General features: G+C 41.4%; 1 protein-coding gene across 2 annotated transcripts in view; it reads left to right on the top strand.

The window, feature by feature from the left end:
- Positions 1–10,225: 10,225 nt before the first annotated feature.
- The window catches only part of GLI3 (GLI family zinc finger 3), a 206,515-nt gene continuing 190,413 nt past the window's right edge, over positions 10,226–26,327 (top strand). Inside the window, exons 1-2 of one of the 2 annotated variants that reach the window (XM_063158228.1) lie at positions 10,226–10,357; positions 24,909–25,071. In XM_063158228.1, the coding sequence (XP_063014298.1) occupies positions 24,948–25,071 (124 nt within the window). In that variant the 5' untranslated portion in view covers positions 10,226–10,357; positions 24,909–24,947. Of the gene's footprint in view, positions 10,358–10,943; positions 10,966–24,908; positions 25,072–26,327 lie in introns of those variants that run through there. The other variant, XM_063158237.1, reaches the window with a different exon arrangement.

Below are 26,327 nucleotides of genomic sequence, written 5' to 3' on the forward strand. Positions count from 1 at the left end.
ATACAAACAAGATTCTCTCTGGTAGGCTCCAGTGTGTCTGAGGAATGATGTTATTATGTGGTTATCACCTCGAAGCATTAGGCATATTTTTTAGATACAGTAAGATGAGGAATCTCATCTTCTTTGGGACTCTTTGGGAAACCAGTATAGAAGACAAAGGACAGGCTTGATTTGCTTGCAGTAGTCTGTGCTGCTGAGGAAGCTTCACGAGTAGGGTTGTTTTTTTTGTTTTTTTTTTTTTTCCATGTTTTAATAGCAGAAGTATTATATGGGATACTTCTATCAGGCAAAGGTGAAGAAGGCAAAGGCAGAAGTCAGAGTTGAAGTCACTGGCTGCCAGGAGGAAACCACAGATGGAAGGAAGCACTGCTCAGGGAGCTGGCAGGTCAGAGTCCAGGTGGGATTTGTCTCACCAGACAGTGCTGGGGCAGCCAGATGCTTACCTCCTCCCATGACTTCCTCACAGTCAGCAAGATTAATTTGCCCTGGATTTCCAAAGACTGATTCATCTTGTCTTAGTCACCTGTTTTAGAAGAGATGAATTGCAACACAGGGACTGTCAAGGGCATCCAGATGAGAAGTTCAACTGGACAATGAGCTCTTAGGGCATTAAAGTACAGTTGACATGATGTCTGCTCACAACTATGAGTGAAGATTATTCTTTTTTGAACAGTGGAATGCACTGCCCAAATGCTTTTATATGCTTTTATCTATTTAGGTGGACATAGTATTACAGCTACAAGTTCTCCTTAAAGCTCTTATTGCTCACCAACATAATTTTTATCTTGTTACTTTGCTTTTCTGTTTTCCATCCATTAGCTGATTTTAATCTATATCTAGGTCATAGTATGAGTAGTCACAAAGTCGTATATGGTGAAGGATAAGTAGGTTAATATTTTGATCATATTACCATCTTCTGCTAATGAGTTTCCTTTGGTTTACCTACTTGGGAAAATAAAAAGTGCCTTCCTTCTTTTTCTTTCAGCCTTATAAAACTTCTCCCTGTGCAGTGTCCTTAGATTTCCACTTCTTAACTCAGGTATTGCACGATGTAATGTGGGGCTTTGTAAGTGCTTACTTCTCTTTGTTTAAACTCCAAATTCCAGAATCCTGCGAGCATCAACTATCATAGTGCTTTATACTGTGTATTCCCTGCCTTCACAGGTGAAAAGCAAAATTCTAAGTGTAGTGCAGTTTCAATTTCTATAGCATTCTTTTCACTATCTGAGTAACCAGAAGGATCTGAGAACTTTCAGCAGCATTTTAGCTGAATTGTCATCTTTTTAAAGCACATCTCATGATGTATGAGAGTCAAATTCATAGGTTTAGAACATTTTTATGTCTCTATTTTTTATTATGTTCTGTGTGGTATCATGTTCATCATTCACCAAATACATTCAGAAAGCTACATAAAAATGGAAGTAGTTTGGTCCTGTTTGTGTTCCTAGTAACTAATATTTTGAAAGGTAGGAAGAATCTGATTTCTAAGTCTTGTTTAATAGTTCAATAAAGTAAACAAATAAGCACAAGGGCCAAATAAAATGGAGAGGGTAAAATAATAGATCAAGCAAAAGAGTAAGAACTCATCCATCTACCACAGATACACTTTTGGAAAGGGAAAAGTTCAAAATTTACAATGAACATAGGATAGATGCACATTTATGGTATTTGGTATTCTTCTTGTGGATTGTGCTTCCCCCTAAATGCATGTAAAATTTTTGTCTCATTTTTAATAGCTTAATTTTTTTACTTTGAGATATTCTGCAAGCTTGCTTTTTCTTCTAGCTGTTTGTGGGGGTTACTTGAACTGATGATGCTAATCATAAAACCATGGTTGGTCTGCATTGCAAAATATTCTACTGCCTTTGATGGAGGACGGTCTTACTGCGCTGGGTACAGACTGTGAAGAGATATTTCCTGCCTAAAAACTCTGGTGATTTTTTTTCTAAACTTGTGTTTGGCTTTGTCTTACTGGATCAAAACCCAGGACTATATATTATAGCATGTGTCACATTGTTTTCCTTGTCTGCTGTTTTCTTAGTTGGCCAATTACTGGTCTGTTTCAGCACCAATGACAAGTTAGCACCAGCCTGCAATGTTTATTCAAGTAAAATTCACAGACTTTTTGTTTGCCTGAGCACTACAGGAGAGAAACATTTTAGGTTCAAGCAAAATAACATATAGCTCATATTTGTCTCATATATTTTAGATATTCTTGCCAACTGTTGACAAATTTGAGGCATGTTGACAAAGTATCTTAATTTCCAAAGGAAAATGCTTTTCTATCCCTTATTTTCCAAATAGTTTACTTAGGATGAGATCCTGTAAACATACAGAAGATTACCATTTACTTTCAGCATGTGGATAACTCTAGCAAAATTCAGAATTTACTGTTGAAATTACATCCCTCATGCCCACCAAAGCCTATAGCAAAAATTGCATCCACCTCAATGAAACCTGGGAGCCTTGATACTGGATTGGAAGGCAAGATTAATATTTGACATGATCGATGAAAATGTGACATCTGCTTTCACTTAAGGCTTGCATATCCCTGGATGCCCTGGCTTGCTAAAGAGCCCTGAAAAGAGCCAGAAAGTTCAGTTACTGTTAGCTACCACTCCAGATCTCTAGTGGTGAGCATTACAGCCAGACCAGTGCCAAGGATGGCTGGTTTGATCCGTGGGGCTCCTCTCCAAACGTCCAATTTGTATAACTAGCACAGTGTACTTTTGAGATCTTAGTCCTTCAGTCCAAGACCTCAGATCTGGACAGAAAGAGCTCAAGTTTACTGTATGTTATCTTTATCATTTTTGTGACTGAAAAATTGAAAAAGTAGTGCCAAAGAACTAAATATGATAATAGTTTCAAGAAAGGGGGGCATACTGTAGGATCAGTTGTTATCCTGGAATCCCATGTTTGGTTGACTTGTCTTGCTAAAGGTGTATAGGCAAGGGTGTCTCATTAAGCCCTGGTAAAAGGGGAATCTGGCATATCAGTGTATGTATTTTTTTCTGCTTCCAAAGTAGCAGGGCCTTGCTTCCCTTTGAACAAGACTGTGTGACCTTCAGCTGCAGATTCCTTCTTGTCTCCAACTGAGGTGTTACCCAGACTTCCAGTTTGGGGTACAGAGAGGTGTAATTTGTATTACTCTCTTGTGAAATAGTGCAAATCTCCTGCTAATCAGTTCTTCCCAGGCTTTTGTGTATGTTCTTCATTACAGAAGTGGGAACGAGAAAACTCAAATAGTCTGACATAAATGAGACGCAAGGAAAAATAACTGCAGGGAAAATGAAAGGCTCTGACAACATTTTTGTATGTGTACGTGCACACAGGACTGATGTCCTCTGCCATTAATGAGAGCTGTGCATGCTGCTGGGTCACACACCAGCAATAACTTTATCTTCTGTGAGTATCTGATCACCTTTCTGCCAAATTAACCAGAGCTTGTGGGTTTTTTTAATGCTGACTGCAGAGAAATAGAAAATATCTCCTCTGGTATAAATCCTGACTGTACTTCTTTGTCCTGACTTTCTGTCTACAGAACAGCTTTATATTGAATTGGCATGGAATTTTTTATCCAGTACTAGAGGTTTAGTGTCTATCTGAACTGTAGCCTGATATGGAGCATGATGACAGGAGTAAGGGTGGGAACACAGTCCCCAACAGTCCCTTCAAAATATTGTCTCCAGTGTATGCATCTAATTTGATCCATTTGGTGGGTGCACAGTTTAATGTCCCAGTCAGAATGAGACTAAGTCAGCAACTGGTATAGACAGATAGATGTGAAACAGAGATTGAGAGAGGTAGATACAGATAGATACATAATATGAGGTCTTGATGGATGAGAAATGCATGCTTTAGATTCGCTAATCTCAGATGTCTCCTGTCTAGGTATCATCAAATACGTTGCAGTGTATCTTTCTGTAAGGACAAATGCCCACTGAGGACAGATTAAGGCCAGCAGATTGGCTGGATTCCTGACTAGATTGGAATCTGCACCCAGGTGCAGGTGAAGAGGATAAACCAGCAGTTCTCAGGGGCCCCTGAATGCCCATGGGATGATGCTTGATTTACAAATGCTGTTGTCACACCTTACCTGGGACAGCTCTAACTGGGGACAATCTGCTAGAAGTGTAGTAGTAGTGCATTAACATATGATGAAAAAGACATTTGCAAATGCCTGCTAAGCGGTGACTGTACAGATATACAAGGCCAGGATGAAATAGAAGCAATTAATCTATTTTTTTCTATTGCAAATAAAAAGAAGGCAAACAAAGACACTGTATGTGCATTTGGACTAGAACAATGGTCATCCACCAGCTACTGAAGTAGAGACTCACAAAAAGTCTGAGGACTACAAGCCTTCCACCTTCCATGGTATTTGAGCATGCTTTAAAATGCTGGCTAGTAGATTTAAGACTTAGGGGAAGACCTAGTCATTTCCTAGGGGAGTGTCTGAATTCAACTCAGAATGTGTCTGTCCAATTCACTGCATCAACAGCCAACAAAAAAAAGGCATTCTGATGGATCCTTTATAAATCTGTGATATTCTCCCCATCCCCCCATCCCGACTGACACAACTATAATAGGCAATGTTAACATAGGTTTGGATATGCTAGAAAAAGCTGTCTTTTTTTTCTGATAAAGGTATTTCATTCAAGGAATTGGTTTAAATTCTGCCAGGACAGTCTATATAAACTGTATCTCCTGGAGAATGGCTTCTGACTATACCCTACAAAATGCTGCTAAATCCTTCCACGTGTAGCTCAATGGCTCAGTTGGGAGAAAAGCTGAGACAACTCCCTAGAGAGAGGTTGAAAGTATCCCAGATCATTTAAAGGGGATGTTAATGATGATCTAGCTAATTATATCACCACCATTAGCAAATTCATTTCTTATGATAGCATGGGAAAAAGGAGATAAACAGATTATTTATGCCAATTCTGAGTGAAATGTTATGATTTTTGTGTCTTTATTGGATGTAGTGTGTTAGAGACACTCTGCTCTTCTCCCATATGCTACCTGCCTGATAATTAACATGTACAGGGTGCTTTTAAAAGCAAACAAAGGAAACTCCCTTTGCTTGTTTGTTTGGTGTGTTTGTGGTCATATATCAAAATATCTCAGGCAGAACAACACCATTTAAATGTAAGTCTTAATGTAAGTCTTAAATTTTAATGTAAATCTTCTCCTGTAAGAAGAAAATATTCTCCTGAAGAATGTTCACAGCAATGAAGAGTTTTATTGCAAACATACATCTAAAGTCAAGGAGGGTAAAAGTATTTTTAAAAAATAATTTTAATAAGTTAGCATTTAAGAGATGGAGAGCTCAGACTTTCTGTGTAGACAGCCCAAAAGTACAGAATTTTCTGCATAAAATTCTCCTTTTTGTCTGTGTGTAAAATTCAGTTCTTAGCCTTAATTTCCCCTCAGTAATCACAACTGAATTTGAAAAAGAAATATGCAATTTTACATATTTACAAGATTGAAGAGGGTAAAAAATTATTTCTTTTTGATCTGTTTAATTTTATTATACGGCATTCAAAAAAACTAGTCATGAATATGTGCTATAAATAGCTAGGTTAGTTAGATTAGACATTCAGAGAAACAGGATATTCTACAAAAGATGATCTGTTAGAGTAGAAAAATAAATTTGATCACTAGGGTTCAGTCCTTTTTCCACTGAAATCTAGCAATATCCCCAGTGCTAGCAGAAGAAGGAGAAAGATATAGAGGTTCCCTGCTATGGACTGCCAGAAGGAATGATGTATATCAAGTCTGTGAAAGGCTGCAATAAGCATCTTTAGAAAACTCAGACTCTTGAATGAGGGTTGCAACGCATCTGGATATTTGCTGAAAAAATTCCATTTTTTTTTTCAATGGCAATAATTAAAATAAAAAATCCAATAATGCCAATAATGAAAGAATCCAAAGTTACTAATTTACACTAGTGTGTAGTGGTACATCAGTTTATAATTTCTTTCAAAACCAAGAGATTCAAAACAACTAGTTCTTTCCCTACTCAGACCCCACATAATTTGCCTTTTCTAAACCAACTCCCTGACAGTAACTGCAGATAAGGTTTTTGCCCTGACCTTTATATCCTTCCCAAATGTGGTTGTCTCCACACACCAGTTCTACATCCCACCTTGGGCCATGAACCTTTCCTTGTGCCCCCAGCTGCAATTTCTGCAGACTTTAAGGATTCTGACATGGTACCACTTCATACTCCTCTTTTCCTTCCACTAGGTACCTCTGGAGACCTCTCTGCTGTAAGAGGCAACCATGCCACAAGGGAGATGCGTTGGTGGGGGAAAGATGCACTGGTCAAGTCCTCTTGTGATGGATATTGCATAAATGACCAGAAATCAGTGCCACTGCTCCATATTCCAGGGCTTTACCTGAGGCTGCCCCTGTGAAAGCACAGCAGACCTGTCTATTTCATAGAATGTATTCTTGCAAGGTATTTGCCTAGTGGCAAGAAAGGGACTGTTTTAAAAGCTTTGTCTTCTAGTGGACAAACAGCAAGAGTTAAGGTCCTTGAATGTGTCCTGTAGAGCGTTCACTGGGATTGGAGAGAAAGTGGAGGGTGGTGCAGCTGGGAGTGGTGAGGAGACTGGCTCTTGGTGTCACTGAATATCAGGTCTTTTGCATACAGCTATGTGAGCAGAGTCCCTGCTCCTTCTGACTGTGCTTTCCTGTAACAACAGGTGCAGCGAAAAGGGAAGACAAGCACACATCCTGGAGGCCTGAAATTTTCAAGCCAGAGGCTGAGAAGAAGTGGGGAGACAAGGTAGGCTGAAGAAATGCAAACATATAATGAATGATATAACTCACAGCAGAAATGCCCTGTGGTTGTGGCATGTGCAGTCAGAGAAAAGAGTTTTGGCACTGGTCAATTGGTCTTCTGCAGGAGCCAATTCCCACTTGCAGGAAAACATCAGAGACAAAACTCAGAGGTCAGTTTCTCTTGGAGGGGCAATCCAGACACATGGAAAAATCATTATGTTTTATTAATGTGTAGTTTTTGTCTTCCCATTGCATCTTTCAAGTATGATTCCTCTGAATCATACATGAAAGATTATTAGAAAGGCACCTCCCTGAACAGAGCTGCCCATTTTCATTTTGTTAAGCTGAAGGGTCTTGGATGTTCTAAGCTTCTTTTGCACTCTTCATTGTCAAGGTGTTGCAACATTTACAATACATTTCAAATGGCAAATGTCACCCACTCACCATCAGTTTTAATTTTCTGCTTGGCCTGAGCAGACAGAGGCACAGGCAGAAACTTCAGTTATTGTTTCTGAGTTTCCCTTCTCTCAAGACTTTCACTGCTCAGAAATGCATCAGAAAGCCATTTTTCATAACCAAATCTTAAAGCATTCTATCACCTCTTTATAATTTTTTGTGTCATAATGTGAGTTGAGTGTAGAGAAATGTTTTGGGTTATTTATCTCAAATTAGAAATATGTGTCTTGAGCAGAGTTGATGTGAATAATATTAAAAACAAACAAAAAACCCCCAAAACTCAAAAAAGGAGTAGTTTTATGATGTAACAAGATGTCCAAACTCTGAGGAAATAACTTCTTTATTAAAAAGACTGAGATGAATGATGATTTGAAGGCTCAGTCTTAGCTTAAAATCATGCCCCAGTTTGAATGTCTTTTAAGCTATTATTAAAAGCAGTATCTTAACATCAGCAACACTGAATTATAAATGGTTAGTCAAACAGGATTTTCCACATTAATTTGTTCCTTTTACAAACTATCATTTTGGATGTTGGTTAATTTCCCCTGTTACTTTTAAGTGTTTCCATTATACAAAGAGAAAAAAAAAAGAGTTTAAGAAAATTGATTGCATAAAATAGAAAGGAATATGCAATAGGCAGAAAATGAGAGAAGGGTACAATGGGCTGAAGGAATCATATTGCTCTTAAACAGATCTGTAAAGAGACCTGAGGTTTGCCTAATCATTCTGTGCACCAGCACTCCCCCAGCACATATATATGTATCAGGGGGTGGTGTGCATGTTACACAAAGTATATACATATGGAGGTGTATCTAGTACATGTAGCTGAAACAAAACATCCGTGGTACTACACCACTATTATCATAGATCATGAAACAGCTAACATTTTCCTAGGAACATGAGACTGGAAAAGGAAGTCATGTAAGATAAAAAAGTTGGAAGAATATCAGCTCTTCATATTGGTATTCAGATCCTGGTGTTGCACATGCCTCTTCCCTGTGCAGCACGATGCATGTCAGCAGTATAGCTTGGGCTGCTCCTTCTGAGCAGGGGCAGATCTGTCTCTTGGTGCACTGTGAAATCGCTGCCGACGGAGGCACAGAGCACAAGCTCTCACCCAGTCCCCGGTGCCCACCTCCAACAGTGCACGTGTGTGCGTGCCAGCTTGAAGGGTGCGCACCTCTCACCCAGTGTGAAAGCATCAGCCTACCGTGTCTATGCTGAAAGTCAGGGTGTGCTGACCTGGTGCTGCAAAACCTGCACAAAAAAGGCATCCCTGGGACTGCCAGAGCAATTAGTCTGACTGTAGCAGGGACACGCATGCATTATAGGCATCGCGCTAAAGCTGCTTCTTGCACCCAGAAAAGATTTCCAGGTGAAAAACAACTCCAAGCCAATTAGACTGAGGAAATTAGGGTTCAAGTGGCCCTTTGAGTCAGGTAAGATTGCTTTCTCTCTGTTTCTAAAAAACTCGTGGACCAAGTCACCTCAAACCACAAATACCTGCAGCTTTGTTTTGTAATAAAATCAACATTTTCAATAGTGAGACTAAGAGAAGCTTTATGAAATGCACAGCATCAAAAGCCAGTCTTTCACTTCTATCAGTAACATAGAAGTTATATACCTTGACAACATACCTTTTTGTCAAGAACCACTAATTTTTTTGGGAATTTCCAAATGCAGCTGGAGCTTGGTACCTTGCTAAATAGCATGTATCAGTAACAAACTTTTACTTGGCTGTGTGTTGTGAGCCAGGTTATGAACAAAAGTGCATATGAAGCATCTGACATTGTGAGGGCAACAACTAAAATATATATATATACACACAAACACACATACTTTTCCTGAGAGCCAGTCCCACCTTGTGACTTGATGGAAAATGGTTGTGGTAATGTTCATTTACAGTTTCTCAGACTTTATTAATATCAGGAAAGCAATCTGCGGAACTTTAAAAAGGCAAGGTGTCTTGTCAGGACACATCATTTCCTGAAGGATGGAGATACAGGAACCAAGGGCACCCTAGTTCCTGCCATTTCTGAACCGCAGCATGCTGCTGTGAGAAACCTTCTCGCAAGGAGCCCGGGGGAAGAAAGGAGATGAGGGCCAAGGCGGGAGGCAGCGGAGAGCCCTGTTTGGTAGGGTGAAGGCCGGAGGAGCCCGGCAGGGTGCTGGGGAGGCTGGCAGGTGGGCTGGGAAAGGAGGAGCAGGCGCAGGCATCACCGCCACTCGTCCCCTCGCCCAAGCACTAGTATTTTTCCCCCAAAAGAGCTATTTTCCGGCGTCACATGGCTTAGGTGAAACTTTCCTTGAAGTCTTTCAGTCAAGTCAGCCTGCGGCGCCAGAGCAAACGCGAGTCCAGAGCCGCAGCACTGGGAGAAAACCCAGGCGAAGGGCACATTTCCCCCCGCAAAAGCCCTGAATTTTTGGCGGGCGGGAGAACGGGGTGTCCGAGGCATCGGTGAGCGGGAAACGGGGCTGCAGATGCAGGCTGAGCTGAAGGATGGAGTGGGAGAGGAGGGAGAGGGAGGAAGCGCGACCCGAGGCGGAGGGGCCGCTCCGGGGGGGGCCCGCGTCGCCCCGCGCTGCCTCCTGCCTGTGGGCGGGGTGTCGCCGCCCTTGGGCCGCCGCCGGGGCGGGCCGGGCCGGGCCGGGGGGATGGCGGGGGAGGAGGAGGAGGAGGAGGACGGGGGGAGCGGGGGTGTCATGCCGAGAGCTCGCGTCGCAGCCCGGCAGGCCGCGGCCCGACCCGCACCCCGGGGCGCAGCCCTCCGCCGCTCCCTCAGGCAAGCGGCCCCGCTCCCCGCCGGGCCCGGGGCACCCGCGCCCCGGCAGCAGCCAGCCGCGTCCCGAACGGGCGGAGGGAAGGGGGGAAGGAGAGCGGAGCCCTCTCCGCCGCTCAGAGGAAGGGGAGGGAATGGGGAAAGTTTAGTGGAGGGTGTTTGAATCGGGAGTTATCCCTAAAGAGCCTTTCCCCTGATCTGATCCAGAGGGCAGCGCTGGGAGGAGGGGGCGGCGACGACGAGCAGCCCTGCAACATCTGTAAAACTTGAAGGAGGCGGCGGAGAGGAGCGCGCGAGCCGGAGAAAAGCGAGAGGGACAACTTTTCCGACACGTGAGTACCTCGGCGCGATGTGTTTGTTCCCCTCCTTCGGTGGCTACGCCGAGCCAAAACAATGCGGGGCGGTGGCGGGGCTGGAGGGGACGGGCGGCACGGGACGGGACGGAGGGGTTCCCCCTTCTCTACAAAAACTGTTTGGTACCAGGCGGTGGATTTGGGGATACTTCTTGTTTTTTGTTTTTTTTTTTTTCTTTTGCTTCCTCTCTTCTTTTGCTTCTTTTTCTCCTCCCCCCCGTTCTTTTTGTTGAACCAAATCAGAAATGTCAGTCAGTGCGAGTGAGTCAGAAGGGATCAGATTACAAGATCACTGAAACTGATGTCGGACCCGCGCACACACACCCCCACACGGAGGCAGAGGCGCGGGCTGCTCCCCGCGGGAGGCGGGCAGGGATAAAACAACCACCACCAACACCCGCCGGCCCTCCTCTGCCGCCCCCGTCCCGCCTGTGTCCCGTCCCGTCCCCCTGCCCCGCGGGATGCCCGCCGGCCGCGGCGGGGGCCGGCCCCGCTAGCCGCGGCGGCGGGGGAGCGGCGCGGGGACGAGCCGGCGGCCCCGGCCCTCGCCCATGGGCAGCGCGGGGGCTCGGCGGCAGCGGCGGCAGGTACGTACCCACTTGGGCGAGAAGTTCTTTGTTCCCCGGCTCTACTCCGGGCCACTTTCTTGGCGTCTGCCAGCGCTCCGGCCCCGCTCCCGGCCCCCTTCCCGCTTCCCTAAGTTGGAGGCGGGGGTCAAGGGGGACCGAGGTGTCTAACCCCCAAAATGGCTGTCACGGAGCGCGGGAGCCGAGGGCGCGGGGTGCGGGGCGAGGCGGGGGCAGTCCCCGCTCCGGGCCGGGCTCGGCCGGGCACGTCCCGCGGCAGAGCTGCCGATGTGCGGGCGACAGCTGCTGCTTTATATCCACCTCCTTCTTTCTCCTCGCCCCTGCTCCCCGAGCGACTCCTGGGGGTTTTCACGCCCGTGCGGCGGGAGGCCGGCACAAACTTCGCAGGGGGAAGGCGAGAGGAGCGGGGGAGAATCCGCTGTGACATCTGGCGGGGCGGAGGGGCGCCCGGGGGTCGTCGTTCGCTGCCGGCTGCTCCCGGCGAGGAAGGGGCCGGTCGGGTGCCGGTCGGGGGCCGCGGGGGTGCCGGCCGTGTCTGCTCCGAGCAGAGCGGCGCGCTGGGCCCGCTCCGCGCCGCCGCTGGCACGGCGTCAGGCGGGGGAGCGGGGCGGCGGGACGGGCCCGGCCGGGCCGGGCGGGAAGAGCGGGGCGGCTGCCCCACGGGAGCTGCTCGGAGCCGCCCCGGGCCGGCACCGTGGCCCGGCCGTGCGCCGCCCAACTTTGGAGGGTGGGAGCAGAGCGTGCCCGCCGCGGTTCCGATTGTCCCGTGGAGCCGGTGGGGTGTTGGCGCGATTCCCGCGCCTTCGGACGGGCCCGGCGGCTCGCAGCTGCTAGCGCCCGCTCCCCAGCCCGCGCACCACGTGAAGAGAAAAGGTAAATGGAAACACACGCCCCTCGCTCCCCATCTCACTCCCCAGTTTTGTTTTTAACCCTCTGGTGCGTAGTTTTTATCCGGTCCTGCGGGTGCGGTGTCCGTGGCCTTCTGCCAGTTTGTATGTAGATATATTTATGTAAAACATTTTCTCCCAGCTCCTTGCCAGCTGTTCCACATTTTCCAGCTGCCACTTCAGTTTGAAATGATGGACTGTACGGATCTCAAAGAGCCTTTTAGTCAGAGGTACGGATAGCTGTCTGTTTGATACACGGTGTCACGTTTTAGAGGCTACTTCACTAAAGGAGCATTAAGTAGCAACCCACGGCAAAATGCTCCTCTTCCTCGCGCCCCTGCTACTTCCCGCTTCATTTCCAAGCCTCAATAAACATGATTTTTTAAGCTTCAGCGTGCAGACTTCGTTTCTTTTGTGTGCGTGCTACAGAAAAACTTGGAAGCTAAATTTTCCAGAGGCCTCGAGACATGTGGCTGATTAAACCAACAAACATTTTTAGGAGGGCACGGTTGCCTCTCTGTCTCTCTGTGCTATAGGTATCTGTTTTGAAATCGTTTAAGTCACTGGAATTGTGAGAAATAACTATTTCTCACTATTCATTTCACAGTGTTTCTCTGTTTTCCAAAATTGTTTTTGGTGTGGTGTTCTACGAGATTATGGATTGAAATGTGCCAGAACTGGTCTTAAGTAGTTTGAATATTTGTGCAATTGCATTGTAATTTGGGAAGGTGCCTCACTGATTGATTTCTATAATTATTTCATTTAGGTCCTTTATTAAAAATTGATAATGATCTGACAGTTTCTTAATTATATATGTCATGATTATTTTGAAGGAAGACAAATGCAGTGTTTTAAAAGTATTGTAACCTTAAAATGTAAAAATTGCCATCTTCACAGCACTGTATTTCAGTCGTGGAAATATATATTAAAAGTAATGGTGAATGAGTTTAGCAGTGTAAACTGTAGGCAGCCTCTTGAGAGTTTGTTTATATAAGGAAGGTTTGGGTATAACTAGCTAGTATGTAAATACTTTCAGTTTTGTGTATAGCCCAATTCTAAAAGCATAAATAATAGTAACTATGAGAGAAGACTATTTTAAGAAGAGGGAATTATTTCTTTAAAAGCAGGATTATTTGATTCTGAATGAGTAGGAAGAATGAGTAAGAAAAGGACTCTCTCGGTGTATGTGTATTCTTTTAAGCAGCAGTGGAAGCAAAACTGTGGCTTGAGGTGCCAAAATGAATGCACTCTTGCATTCTGCTAACAGCATATGGTTTTCAGCAGGACATGATGTTTTCCAAAGCTTTTCTGTAGAAGTACTGCAAAACAAAGACATCACCTGCATTTTCCTGCGTAAGTGGAGCAACATTTTTTGGCTTGAGAAGGTGTGCAGTGGCCAAGAAAGACTTATTACTGCTATACCTAATCATCAGTTGTGAAAGATTGTTCGTTTTCAAACACAAAAACAGTTTTTAGCTAAGAAATTAAAGTATCAATGGCTCTAAATTATTCTTTTTTTTTTCTGAATAGTGTTGGAAAAACCAAAATACTCAAGTTTGGAGACGTCATTATAATTTGTTCATCTTGCAGATTACTCGAATTTTTAACAAGATTAATGTATGCACTGATATTGACCCATGAAAGTTTCAGTTACACTTCCTGCCTCGTTGTGGGGAATGCTATTCAATTACCTGCACTCCTGTAGTGTGTTTGAATTCTAGTCTGCACATTAGAGGAAGGAATGGCATATTTTTGTGTTGCAGAGTGTTAGTGAAAATTTAGTCATCTTTTGCCTGATAAATAAGGAATTTGAGGGCTATTAAAGCAGGGTTTATTTCAAGTTATGGAAGGAGGCATTTAAATGATCAGCGTTGCATGTGTTACACTGTATGGGGACAGAAATGTACAAAGAAAAAGCAAACTTGAAGGAAAAGTGAATCAACGAGTCATGAAATCCTCAGGAAAACCTTAGTAATGGAATGTTAATGCTTTTAGACTATAGTAGATTACCTTAAAAGTCAGGCTTTTCTTCTTTATGCAATTGTTGTAAATCCCTAGCTAAAGAATACTTTGAAGAAAGCTTTAGTTTTTCTGGCACTCATATTCTGTAGTAATTCTGGTTGTTTTGGAATATTCAAGGTATTTTCTGTCAACTTGCAGTTAGGCAATTAAAATGCTAAAATGGCTACAGAGGAAGCTTTTTATTCAACAAAAGGTTCAGCTGTAATAATGATTTCAAGTTGTCTTTTAACCACAGGTTTTATAGACATCCTCCCTTTAGACTCTGTCATTTTTATAAGGGAATTGATTTGTTATACTTTAAAATCAAATAAAATGAGACAGAATAAACAAAAATAGGCCATGGGTGCTGCTGCAAACTTTTCAAGTTCTTTCAGTGCATTTTTCATCTTTACTTTTATTTGATAGGTCTGTGAAATAGAGCTGTAGACTGGCAGACTTTAAATGAAATTTCACACTTTGATGATTTTTTTTAAACTTTGATATATTGACAGCAAAAGGAGCTGCAAAGCTTTTATATAACTTGAGCAGTAACGCCAAGCAGCAGTCAAACGTCTCTATGCATTTGTGTTTAACTGCAGAAGAAAAACATGTCCATGGGCAGTAGAGGGTTCTTATCAACTCCCTAATCCCAGATCCCAGCAAACCTTGAGGGCATGCCTCAGATCTTGCTGAAATCATTGTAGACTCTCACAGTTTGCAGATTAAATATGCTATGTGTTCCTGGCTCCAACAACAGTTTTATGAGCTCACTAAGCTTCCTGTTTTAAGATCCTTTTCTGAAGTTTTTAGGAGCTGCTAAGGGCGATGCTGTCTATGGCAAGTGGTACTTGTTAATTTAGGGACACTTTAGGTATTTCATTCTGTCTGTAAAAAGAGCCAAAATTGCTATTTTCAAATTAGAAGTCGAGTTGCACCGAAAAAAAGGAACTCCTTTAAAGAGGGATTCTGTTGTTTTAATGTGTTTGTCAGTACACAAGGTGACAAAGTTTATAAGAGGCTTGATTTGGTTTATGGGGCTCTTTAAAATGAGACTTTTTCAGTTGTAGTTCTAAGCACAATGCAGCTTTTAGTACATAATTTCTGAGCCTCTTTTAACCAATTGTGCTTGTAGCAGCTCATTAAACATACCTTTGAAGTTCTTGTTCTCCTTTACGTCTCAAAGAAGGGAAAATATATTCTGCCAAGAATGAATTTCAGTGAATCAGGTGGTTAACCCTGGGATTTGTTGACCCTTCTGAATGTATGGCCTCCCCGTCAGATTTAGAGTCTGGTCTTTTCTAGGTGCCAAATAGTTAACTCTTATATTTTATTCACTGTAATCATGTTTATGTATTCGGTGTAATAGTTTTAATTAAAAAGGAAAATACTTATTGTCCAACAACATGTGTCATATTATTCCCGAGAGAACTTGAGCCAATTTTGTGCTTAAAGGTTATTCAGTGAATGAAATTTTGAAAGCCCATTTGTCAAGGTATGGCACGGTTTCTGTTAGTTTTCAAGCCCCAAATTCATTGTCCGCATGGCCCAGTCATTAGTCAGCAGTGTATTAGTGCTGCCTTCAGGCAATGCTGCCCAGCACTTCTTCGCACCATTGTAGCTCTAAAAGTGTACTCTGCCGACTGCTAGAATTACTGCTCTGATTTCCGCTTGGCTGGCTTCGAGGTAAGTCCCCTCCCTACCTTCCAGCTCACTCTAATCCCTGCTTTCTTTTAAGGCTGCTTTCTTCAGAGATTTAGGGGAAAACTATCTTAAAGATTGTGCTGGCATCATACTGTGGTTTTGTTGTGGTATACTCTGTACATGTAAATTGTACCTGCCTTACCTTGAAAGTGTATTAAATTGGCTGCTTATCTGAAGAGTTGGTTTCTCTCTCTTTAGGAACAAAATAAGAAATGAGACAACACACTGATGTTAAAAACCCCTGCAAGGTTATTTAGATTACAACAAGGGACAAAGAAATTGGGATAGAATGTGTTTGTCTCTAAATAGTTGCTGGATGTCAGAACTGATAATATCAGAATCCACTACAAGGAGATCTGATTGAATAATTTTCTTAGCTGAAGTTGCTACTCAAATGTCAAGTTATTTTTTACACTGATCATCAAGATGATTAGGCCTTTAAAATTTTTTAAAAATTTTTATTGATGCTCAGAACGTTGCTGTATTTTTTTGGCATCTGATATTTAGTTCAGGGTAAAGTACCCAACAGACCTTTTGGTGGTTTAGAGCTGAACTTTCCCCAGTAGTGTTTGCTGCTTTGTATGAGACTCTGTTTTCTTTGCATACAAATCTGTTAGTGTCAAGAAAATCAACTGCGTGTAAAGAATACATCATCCAGCTGCCCAGAGAATGAAGCTTTCATTAGATAAGATGTATGAATACCTGAAACTGAAGAGTCAGAAACACAGATCAAGTTAGTGTCAGTTCAGTACGCTGTTCTGAGCCGTGGATATTAAAATGAAATCCAAGCACTACCGATTCTTTACTGTCAGGATGTAGTTTGGTGGCGTTTTGCTTGACTCTTCAATTTACTATTTCTAGGAAAATAGTACATCTATATAATTCTGTGATTACACTGTTTTAACAAGGACAGTGGATTGTGAAGTGGATTGTGCATTTGTAATGCAGCAATTCAGAGTGGTGCCATTGTGTTTTGTCAAGTTACAAAGGAATCATGGTGCAGTTTTCCTGCTGTTATGAGACAGGTGTAAAACCTAAAGTAAACTTTAAAAGCTGAAGATAAAGTTTTATAAAGTACCTTTCACACTTGAAGTTCTTTCTGGATATATGGAGATTTCCTCACTCTTTTACATGTTAAAACATCTGTGTTGGGTTAGAACATGAAATTCTGGATGAAGGCATCCCTTAACCTGAGAGTGTGCTGAGGACATAAACAGGATTCCAGGAATGGGACTGTGATCAAAACATGGCACTTTCAAAAAACATTCTACTTGATTCCTTTGATCTTGTTTTAAAATGCTAATTGTAAAATATGGAATACAGTCTTTTCTTCTTTCATTTGCATATCATAAGTTGGGAACAGAAGGCTCATCTTTGCAATAGATGTACATTAAATACATTCTTCCTTGAGCTCAGTTCCTGTATAGATTGACATTGATATATAGATCTAGTTTTGTTTCTAAGGAATCTTTCATCTGTTGGAATTGATGAGATAAAACAAAAAGGGTGAAGAAAGTGGTCATTTCCCTGGAATGTTGAGTTCCAGTACTTGAAATTAGAGTATTTCTGCATTTTTCTGTCAAATTTGTAGTGACTACTTAGTTGACTGTGGTGCAAAGCACATCCATTGCAGATGTTTGTAATTTACTTTACCAAACTAAGAAGGCAAAGGCAAGAAGACAAAAAACCAGCCTGTGTTGTCACCATAAGAATCCTAGGAACAGTATCAGCTGAGAAAGTCATAGAGTTATGTTATCCACACAGCAACTCTTGCTGTTGTTTCCCTCCCTGTTCTCCAAGAATATTCCTGGCCTTTCAGATCTTGAGCATATGAATGAACCAAAATCCAGGTTGCATAAAAAAAATGTAATTCCAAAGGAAGTCACTGCACTGTTACTTAAGTTTGTTTTGGATTTAGTGCTGCTGAATTCCTGAAGAAAGACGGGCAAAAACAGTGGGGGCTTGGTAGGGAAGTTTGAAGTGTTGCCCCTCATTGTAACCTATTGCTACAAACAGTGCAGTCCACAGGAGATTTTTTTTCCTTCTCCCTGTGCTAATTCTTTTACAGCTAATCTTACTTTGACATAATTATTAGAGTTTTTCCTGCTGCAGAATTTGAAGCACAAGAACAAGTAGGATTGCAAAACAAGCAGTACCACAGCTTATTCTGAATTTCTGAGGAATATTAGGTAGTTTAATTGGAAGGAGTTCTGATCCTCCATGGTAAGTGCATTACTAGTTTTAGACATGCCCCCCTCCCCAAATATATTGAAATATTTGGAGATTTGAAAGGTATGTAGCACTTTCTATTTTGTAAGAAATAAACTTTATTCTTTCCATTGTATTTAGACAGTTTGTAAGAAAGTCAAAAAAGGAATAAAGAAAACCCGAGACCATGTGATTAAAATAACAAATGCTTAAATGCAGAGTTAATGACCTGATTTGTTTTGTTTTTGTTGTGGGGTTTTGTTCGTTTATTTTTCTTAAGGTTTAGTTCCTTATTGTAAAGACTCTCAGACAGTGAATTGATGATAAAATTTTACCTCAGAGGATATATCATATCTGAATTGTAAAACCACTAAATCTGGGCTCTGTCTCCCTCAGCTTTGTGTTGCATGTTCCCAAACAGCAGCTTCTGTGAGAGATAGACTAGTTGGAGATGGACAGTTCGACCTGAATTCTTCAGTTGTTATCCAAGTTCAGTTCTGTTTGCTGAGTGTGAAAATGAATCATCTCTTTCCTGGCAGAAATCTGTTTTCTTTAGATACAGGGTTTAATCTGTTAAAGTAATAGTTTTAATTGGGGTTATACTTATCAGCTTTTTAAATCCAAGAAACAAAAGTAGATGTAATCTACTTGTAAGGCTGTGTGGTTGATGTGTATTTAAAGCAACTGAGCTGGTGCCTCAGTAGAAAGTGCCACTTATTGATACTATTGTATGTGTATGTTAAAATAATTTCAGAACTTTTAGGTAGCTGAGTTTATCTGTAGCTGAAATACGTAAGCAAATATTTAATACCCCTGGAGTCGAGAGACTCTTACAATCAAGCAGTAGTTCAGTGTACACTGTAGAGTATTTTCTCACTTAGGATCTTAATCACAAGGATGCTAATAGCACTGGTTTGCCTAGCTGATTGCCTTTGTGTTTGTGATCCTCCGTTATTGTTGCCACAAGCTATTTAACCTATCAGGAGCAGATCAGATCGTCGTTAACCAGGCTTTAGGTCTAGTTGTTTTTCATTCTTTATGGGTGAAAGAAATCAAAGGAAAGGAACAAGGAAAAGACAGCAGAGTAATGAATTTGGAAAGATTGTATTAATAAATGTTGTATCTCTTAACTTAGGGTATTTTTCATTCTGTCAAGCAATTTTCTTTCTCTTTCTTTCTTTCTTTCTTTCTTTCTTTCTTTCTTTCTTTCTTTCTTTCTTTCTTTCTTTCTTTCTTTCTTTCTTTCTTTCTTTCTTTCTTTCTTTCTTTCTTTCTTTCTTTCTTTCTTTCTTTCTTTCTTTCTTTCTTTCTTTCTTTCTTTCTTTCTTTCTTTCTTTCTTTCTTTTCTTTCACTAGTGTGTTTATAGATCATTCATGTAACTGAAATGGAGATAGGTATTGTGAAATGGAACATACCTCTCCCCCCGCAACTGATTGTTTCTTGTGGTTTTATGATGTGGATATAAGACTCTTTGTGCTGTTTATATTAGTCTTACTGTGAGTAGTTGTCTCAACAGGGAGGAACCTAAATAAAGTTTACCCTGGAGTAGTTAATGAAGGTTGCAGAATTCTGGTTTAGCTTACAAGGAATTAGGAGAGAATAAAACTATTCTAAAAAGATACAGGTTACTTTCTATAGCTATTACAAAAGTGGTGAGATATAGCAAGAGGTTAATGTTACATTTGGGAGATATTTCTTAAAATGTCTGAGCGCTTGAACATTTTTCATCAGGTTCTGTCAGTGGTAACTTTGTCAGTGCAGCTTTGCCAGCAGGTTTGATAGAAAGCAATACTGAAATCTAGGTGGGTTTTGGAAGTTAAATGTACCTGAATCAAGCCTGTATAAATCAGTATGAAATAGCTCCCATATAACAGCTTAAGATTGTCTCATATAAATTTTGCATTTGAATGTAGCTGAACAAGATGCATTTTTTATCCTTAAATAATCCCAAGGAACGGTGCAACTCTTGTTGATAAAATTGATAAAGGGTCCTTTATGGTTGAGAGAGACTGTAATTTCCTGATTGTTCTTCATGCCTCCCCTTGTGTTTTTCACTTTCTTACAGTTGTGCTGTTCAAGATGTATTGTATCCCCAAAGACTGCTTCCAGTAGTGTGGATCAAAGTAGTACCTATGAACACCCTAACTACCCAGAGTAATTTCTGAAAAATTAAACATGCTATGTTTGCTTGCACGCTGATTGGGGCACTCTGGTTGCTGATAGCAATCAGTATGAACTTCCCTACTGCTGATGTAATGATGATGAATGCTGTGACACTGCTATTTCAGACAGCTCTTCTCAGCGGATGCAAACCACTTGTTAATGAATTGAATACAACTATAGCAGCATCAAGTGAAACAGGGAAAGGTTTTACTTGTTTCTTTTTTATTTTTTTAATTCAATATGTTAAAAGATACTCATCAAAAATTAAAATAAAGCAAAGAAAGGCAGAAGGTTTAAGTTCGCAAGAACCATAAACCAGTCTTAGCATGCAAATTGAGAATTTTAAATGCTTACACTTCAGCACTTTGACCAAAGCAAGCAGTCTTGTTGAAGTCAGTGAGCCTATTCCTAGCAATAAATATCTGGTCTTTAAAATTAATGTATGCAGTATAAATAAAATTACTTGAAAAGTAGTTCAGAGAAGAGAAGTGATACAGAGTGAAGATTTCTAGGAGAATTGAAATGTGTGTTCAGAAAGGATCAAGTTTCTCGTTCTTCCAAGCACAGGGCTGCTCCACTGGTTTTGGTTAGTTTAGACTGTAAGTAAATGAACAAAGAGATGTGGTGAGTTTTTTCTTCCCCAGCATATTAATATAATCATTTTTACTACTATAAGGCACAGTTTTATAACCAACATACATAAGGACCAGAAATTACATAATATTAACTTACTTGAAAGATTTTTTTTGTTCTAAATAAGTTTTTTTGTTCTAAATAAGTATTGTGATTTATTGACACTCCTTTTAAAAGAGACAATTTTCCTCATTTAATTAGTTCATTCCAGTAGCATGTTCCTAAAATTCTTCCAATATAATATGCAACTGGGGAAGGTTTGCATTTATATTTTAAAAAGAGGAGACACACCTGCAGGCAGGTTACTGTTTTGAGAAGGATTAGATTTAAAATGGGGATCTGGAATTAATTGTGGAGTGGGTTCAGGCTTTAGGGAAATTACAAAAGGTTCAAGCATGGTTGAATGGGAAAAAGCCACAAATGTTTGCTTTGGGGAAGGAATGTTTATCCCTCTATTTACCTATGAAAGTTCAGGCTTTTGCCCATATACTGTTATAGCATTTTCTTGCCTTTCATATGCACATGGAAATGCTGGATAACCAATGAAACTTGTTTTCAGGTTTTTTGAAAGTGGGACTCCTTGCTGGGAATAGATACAGATTGTCTCTGGCCTGGAGGCTGGAACAGGAAAGTCACTGACCCACACACTGGAGAGAGAGAGACACATACACCCTAATATAAACCACTTTGTGTTTTAGTGTGGAGATGATGCCAGGCTGTGTGATTCTTAGAATGCTTTTTGAAAGGGGTTAACAACCAGTAGAAAGAAATCTTTACATAACCCTGGACTTTTTTTTTTGGTGAACTGCAGCTCCCATATTTTGGTACAGTTTCTCAGAGAAAATAAAAATCAACCAAATTTAAGGAGAATGATTCTAGAAGATGTGTGTCTGGCTTGTGTTTTCAACTTAGTCTTAAGATAGTCTTCAGGACAAAAAAAAAGATTTTTGGGGCACCACATTGATGGAGATGTGATGTCTGCTTCCCTGAGGGGTATGCTTGACAAAACATAACAAGCCACATCCCTCTAATTATTAGTCCTGCCATCTCTTCTGGCCTTCCATGCCTCCCAGCCATGCACACCACTGCTGGTGCACCACTGGGGTTTGCTGGATCTGCAGGAATTCTTGCAGGTATCTGTGCCACATGTTTGTGTGTGTGTGTGTGTGTGTGTGTGTGTGTGCAGGTTGGGAACAGAGGAGGGAAGGCACAGGAGGAAAGGCCTGCAGCCCCAGGGCCGTTGGCTCGTGGTGCAGGGTGCAGAGCTGAGTAAGAAAGTTTAGTCTTGTGGTGTTCCCTCTTTCATTCTGACAGGAATAAAAGCAGCCTTCTAATGTAAACTGAGTAGACATGAACCAGAACAGATGAACCAAGAGCAGATGTTTATATTACGTCTTGGCCAGTTCTGCCATTTTCTGTCCAAAAATTTAAGTGCTGCTTTAGGCCTCTGTTCTGTACTGCGGTCCACACCAGGTAGCGGAAAACAGAGAAGTGATAGAAACTGATGAAGAATGTGGAATTCTGTCTGCAATTCTTTCTTCCAGTAAAGAAGATCACCCCAAAGCACCAGCAAAATCTCATTGGCAGGGTGTTGGGGAAAGAAATAAAATAGTCAAGAGAATGGATGATGTCAGTCTGACCAGCCACATGTTGCTCTTGAATTGCCGATGACCCAAAGATGCTTTTTATGAGATTAAGGACATGGTAACTCCTTAAAGTACCTGCATTACCTTCCTTTTCTGAGAAGTGGTAGGATCAGTTTGTAATGGAGGTACTGCCATGATGGAGAGGGGAAGGAGATGGAGATAAGTGAGGAGGTGGGGATAAGTGAAGGCTCCTCGCACATACCTGCATAGACATCTGTATGGCAGGAGGCAGCGGAACCACTTTAGATACCTGTCATCATTTTTGTGATATCTTCCCAAATGTTTCATGCCACTCTGCTGGCCTTGTGGAGGCAGAGTATGTGGCTTCTTCCTTTCTAGTTGAATAGGGAGTTTAATTGCTTCCTTTCATGATTTTAAGTCAAAATCAACATGCTTGTGAACCAAGGACCAAACAAAAAGGGGGATGAGTTCTGCAGCTTTATCTTGCAAGTTTTCAAAGTCATACTCTTCGGTGTAAATGAAGATGCCACCTCAATAGCAGTCCTGGCCCTTAGATGGCAATGGAAGAAAAATAAACAAAACTGAAGATGTATAGCATTTTAGTTCCTTCAGAGATGTATAGAAAATAATTAATTTGAGAGAATGGTTGTTAGTCAGAAGATAGGAGGGTACATTGAGGGAATGACTCATGCAGTAGTTGGAAGCTGAGTAGAGGCAGGTTTTGGTGTTTATGTTTCTCTAAACAGCCAGGGCTGTTTAGAGAAAATAAACATCTTTCTCTCAGTGTGGGGTGAGCAACTTGGCAGCAGTGTCAGCCTTCCCCCTCTCTACTACTGCAAGAGACTGAAAAGCTAGGTATTCAATCTAAATGACTAAACTGGGGATGCCCTTGCATGAGGTGTGCAAAAGGGAAGAGGAAGAAGTCATATGAAAAGTTTGCAAAGGTGCTGTTTACAAAGTTCACTTGAGATCTCTCTTCAAGGAGCCTTGTGCATGGCTGGGTAGAAGTCAGGGCTGTTGCAAGTTGAGTATTGTTAGATCTCTCCTACTCTGCTTGAAGACACCTGACATTCCCCTTAGTGTTTTGGTAGGAAGTTGTTTCACAGATCACAATATTATTTGTAGCACTTTCACAGATAGATCTTGAGAGTAGTCTTACAAGTCCTCTTCTGTGGCAGGCAGAGCTTTGTTATTCCTGTTTTTAGCAATCAAGAAACTGAAGGGAAGAAAAATACCTTGCGAAAGCTTACACAGTAGGTCAGTGGCAGAGAGTCTCTGGTATCTTGCACAGTTCCTTGGCTGTGCTGCCTGGCTAAATAATGATTCATTTAGTGATTGGGCTCTACTTTGATCCCCACTGTATAACAATGAGGCTTTGGAGTGTTTTATTGTACTGTTAAAAAGAACTCCTACTAGGAAGGTGGGAAGGGGAAGGTTTATTAGACAGCTGTGTTTGTGATGAATTGGCTTTGTAGCCCTTTTTTTTTTTTGTTTTGTTTTCGGTTTGGTGTTGTTTCTTTTTTGGTTTTTTGACTGTCAGAATTTGGGAAATAGGTTGCTAATATAATTACACTTCATTATACTTTGTAGCTTTTTGAAGCCTTTTGAAAATTTTATTTAAATAGTGTTCTAGAAGAGTGTGACTTCGTTCCATTTTAGACCCATTTGACTACCAAGCAGTGTTGCCCAGAGCAGAAAACTAATTATTATTTTTGTTGTAGCATAGATTCATATTCAAACTACAAAAGTACCAAGCTATTTGGTTCTAAGTATGGTGTGTGCTGAATATTGATGATTTGCATAAAGCTAACTTGGACAGACAGGTGTGCATCAAGTTAAGCTGCAGACTGGCTCTTAATGTTTGCATCCTTCACAGCCTAAGATCCCTGCAGTCTTGGGGCCTGGTGTGCCTGCACTGCTGTACAAGCAGTGATACCCTTTTGCAAGTTTTTGGGCTTCTCGTATTTCCATCAGGAATGTAAAATATCTGAGAAGAGGCAGAAATTATTTGCGGGGATTGAATGAATATATCACTGGAGATGACACTGAGAACATCCAGGAAAGTCAAAATAACCAGATACACACCTCTACAGAGCTTTCTATTTCCAGCGTTTTCATGCAAAAGAAAGTGATCTCATTATCTGCCACCAGCAATAATGTTTGTCTTTCCCTGTGGTTTTCGGGGTGTTTTGCCAATACAATTTTGTTTGAGTTAGACTTCTGAACAAACAAAGTGAGAGATGTTTACATGAGTAACAAGGTGTAGAGATAGACAGGATAATTCCTGAGGCAGTGTGTTCCAACACCCTGAATGTTGAAATTTAAATATTTGGCTTCTAGAGTCAACATGAAGGTCTGTCTTGATTTTCTTGATTTTTTTTTTTCCTTTTTTGCCTTCTTCCAAAATGCTCTGGGCAGAAGAGAAAAATACTGTCCTTTTTTCCTTTTGGATCCATTAAAACCCCACAAAATTGAAAAAAAATGGACCTACCTATGCTGTTTGAACAGCATAGTGGTTTCTGATGCTGATTCTCTTTAAAGGCAAACATGCCTAAGTTTTGGTGCTAGTATTTCTTTAAATTCCTTAGGAATTCATGCATGCAAACATGATTTGATGAGCTTACAGAACTGTGAACTGCTAATTCAGTTGTGCTCCAGGCTCTTCTTCAGGTGAGAGGGGTGAGAAGACTTGGGCTAAGCTTTCAAACAGTCTTTAGAGTTTATGACTCTTGTTTCATTCAGGTATTAGTGCAAGGAGAGCTGAAGTAATGAGAAGTCATCATGGAGGCGCAGTCCCATAGCTCTGCCACAACTGAGAAGAAAAAAGTGGAGAATTCCATCGTGAAATGCTCCAGTCGAACAGATGTCAGTGAGAAAGCTGTTGCCTCCAGCACAACTTCCAATGGTGAGTAACAGCAGGGATTTACTAGCAGCCAAACCTACAGTAATTTTATGTTCTCTGCATTCCTTGTGAATTGAGCATTTGCACCTGGATCAGTGTTTGTTCTACAGAAAGGCTAAAGAAAATGAACGGAGGAGGGGTGATGGTGTGGAAAGTGGTAGGATACAATAAGGCCTGTTTTGGCGTCAGGCATAGTCTCTTTCTTCCAGATGTTCTAATTTGAGATGTAAATGTGCTAAGTTATTTATTATAGGAACTTCCTGGTTTTGGCGTTTTGGAAATTGTCTTGATTAGCTTGGCAAGGCCTGCAAGTGCTTTGCATTTGGCCATTGAAATCTCTTACACTAGTTAGGTAATTAGTTATTACTATAGAGACAGAAGTAGGTCTGTCAAAATTAATGGCAAAGGGTTTTTTGTTTTTCTTTTCTTTTACAAATAAACTTCCTTCTCAGAAAGCGCTGCCCACCCTGTCCCACCCAACCAAAGTCCCTTAATGCCCAGAACAAAACATTAAGCTAAGTGTGTATTCTCTGGTGGATTAATTTCAAAGTTGTGAATGTACAGCTTGTAGATTTGCAAAACTGGAGTAGTTTGCTTAATTCTCCCCAGAGAATATATCTCAGTTGACAATTTTACATATTCCCTGCCTCTCAGAAGAGTGTGAGCTAACCCAGCCCTAGACCTTTTCATTGTTTGGTGTAAGAGGGCTGAGCATATTGGTTCCTACTAATGCAAAGCTCCTGTTGCATTAGAAAAGAAAATTGCTTGAAATCGTGTGGGCAGACCTATGGATTTTGGATAGTTGTGGAGTAACTGCTAAAACTGCTATTTTTTAAAAAAACGGTCTAGTTATGGTGAGAAGTAGAAAATGCCTTTCTGTATATTTGCGGTCCTGGTGTATTTCTGGCAAAACATTTTCAGTTCACACTTTCTGTTTTCATCATGCTCACTTATCTGGGCTTGTCGTCCTCCAGGTCAGGTTCTCACTTTGATATCTTGAATAGAGGGTTTCTGCTTTCTCAAAGAAACAGGCTATGTCCCACTAGACTACAGGAGAAAATACATGAATCCTAAAGCCATACTGGAGGGGAATGTCCATGGGTCATTAAAAAATAGATGGCACATGTTCCCAGTATCATCCTGTGTGGCTGGACTTCAGATTCAAAGCAGACTCAACACCTGCTGACCTACTAGATGGAGTTGATCCCCATGAGAGTATAAAAACCCTTGAGTCGCAATGGGAAAGGTTGCATCAGTTT

The sequence above is a fragment of the Melospiza melodia genome, chromosome 1, assembly GCF_035770615.1.
Source record: "Melospiza melodia melodia isolate bMelMel2 chromosome 1, bMelMel2.pri, whole genome shotgun sequence".
Classification (NCBI taxonomy): Eukaryota; Metazoa; Chordata; class Aves; order Passeriformes; family Passerellidae; genus Melospiza; species Melospiza melodia.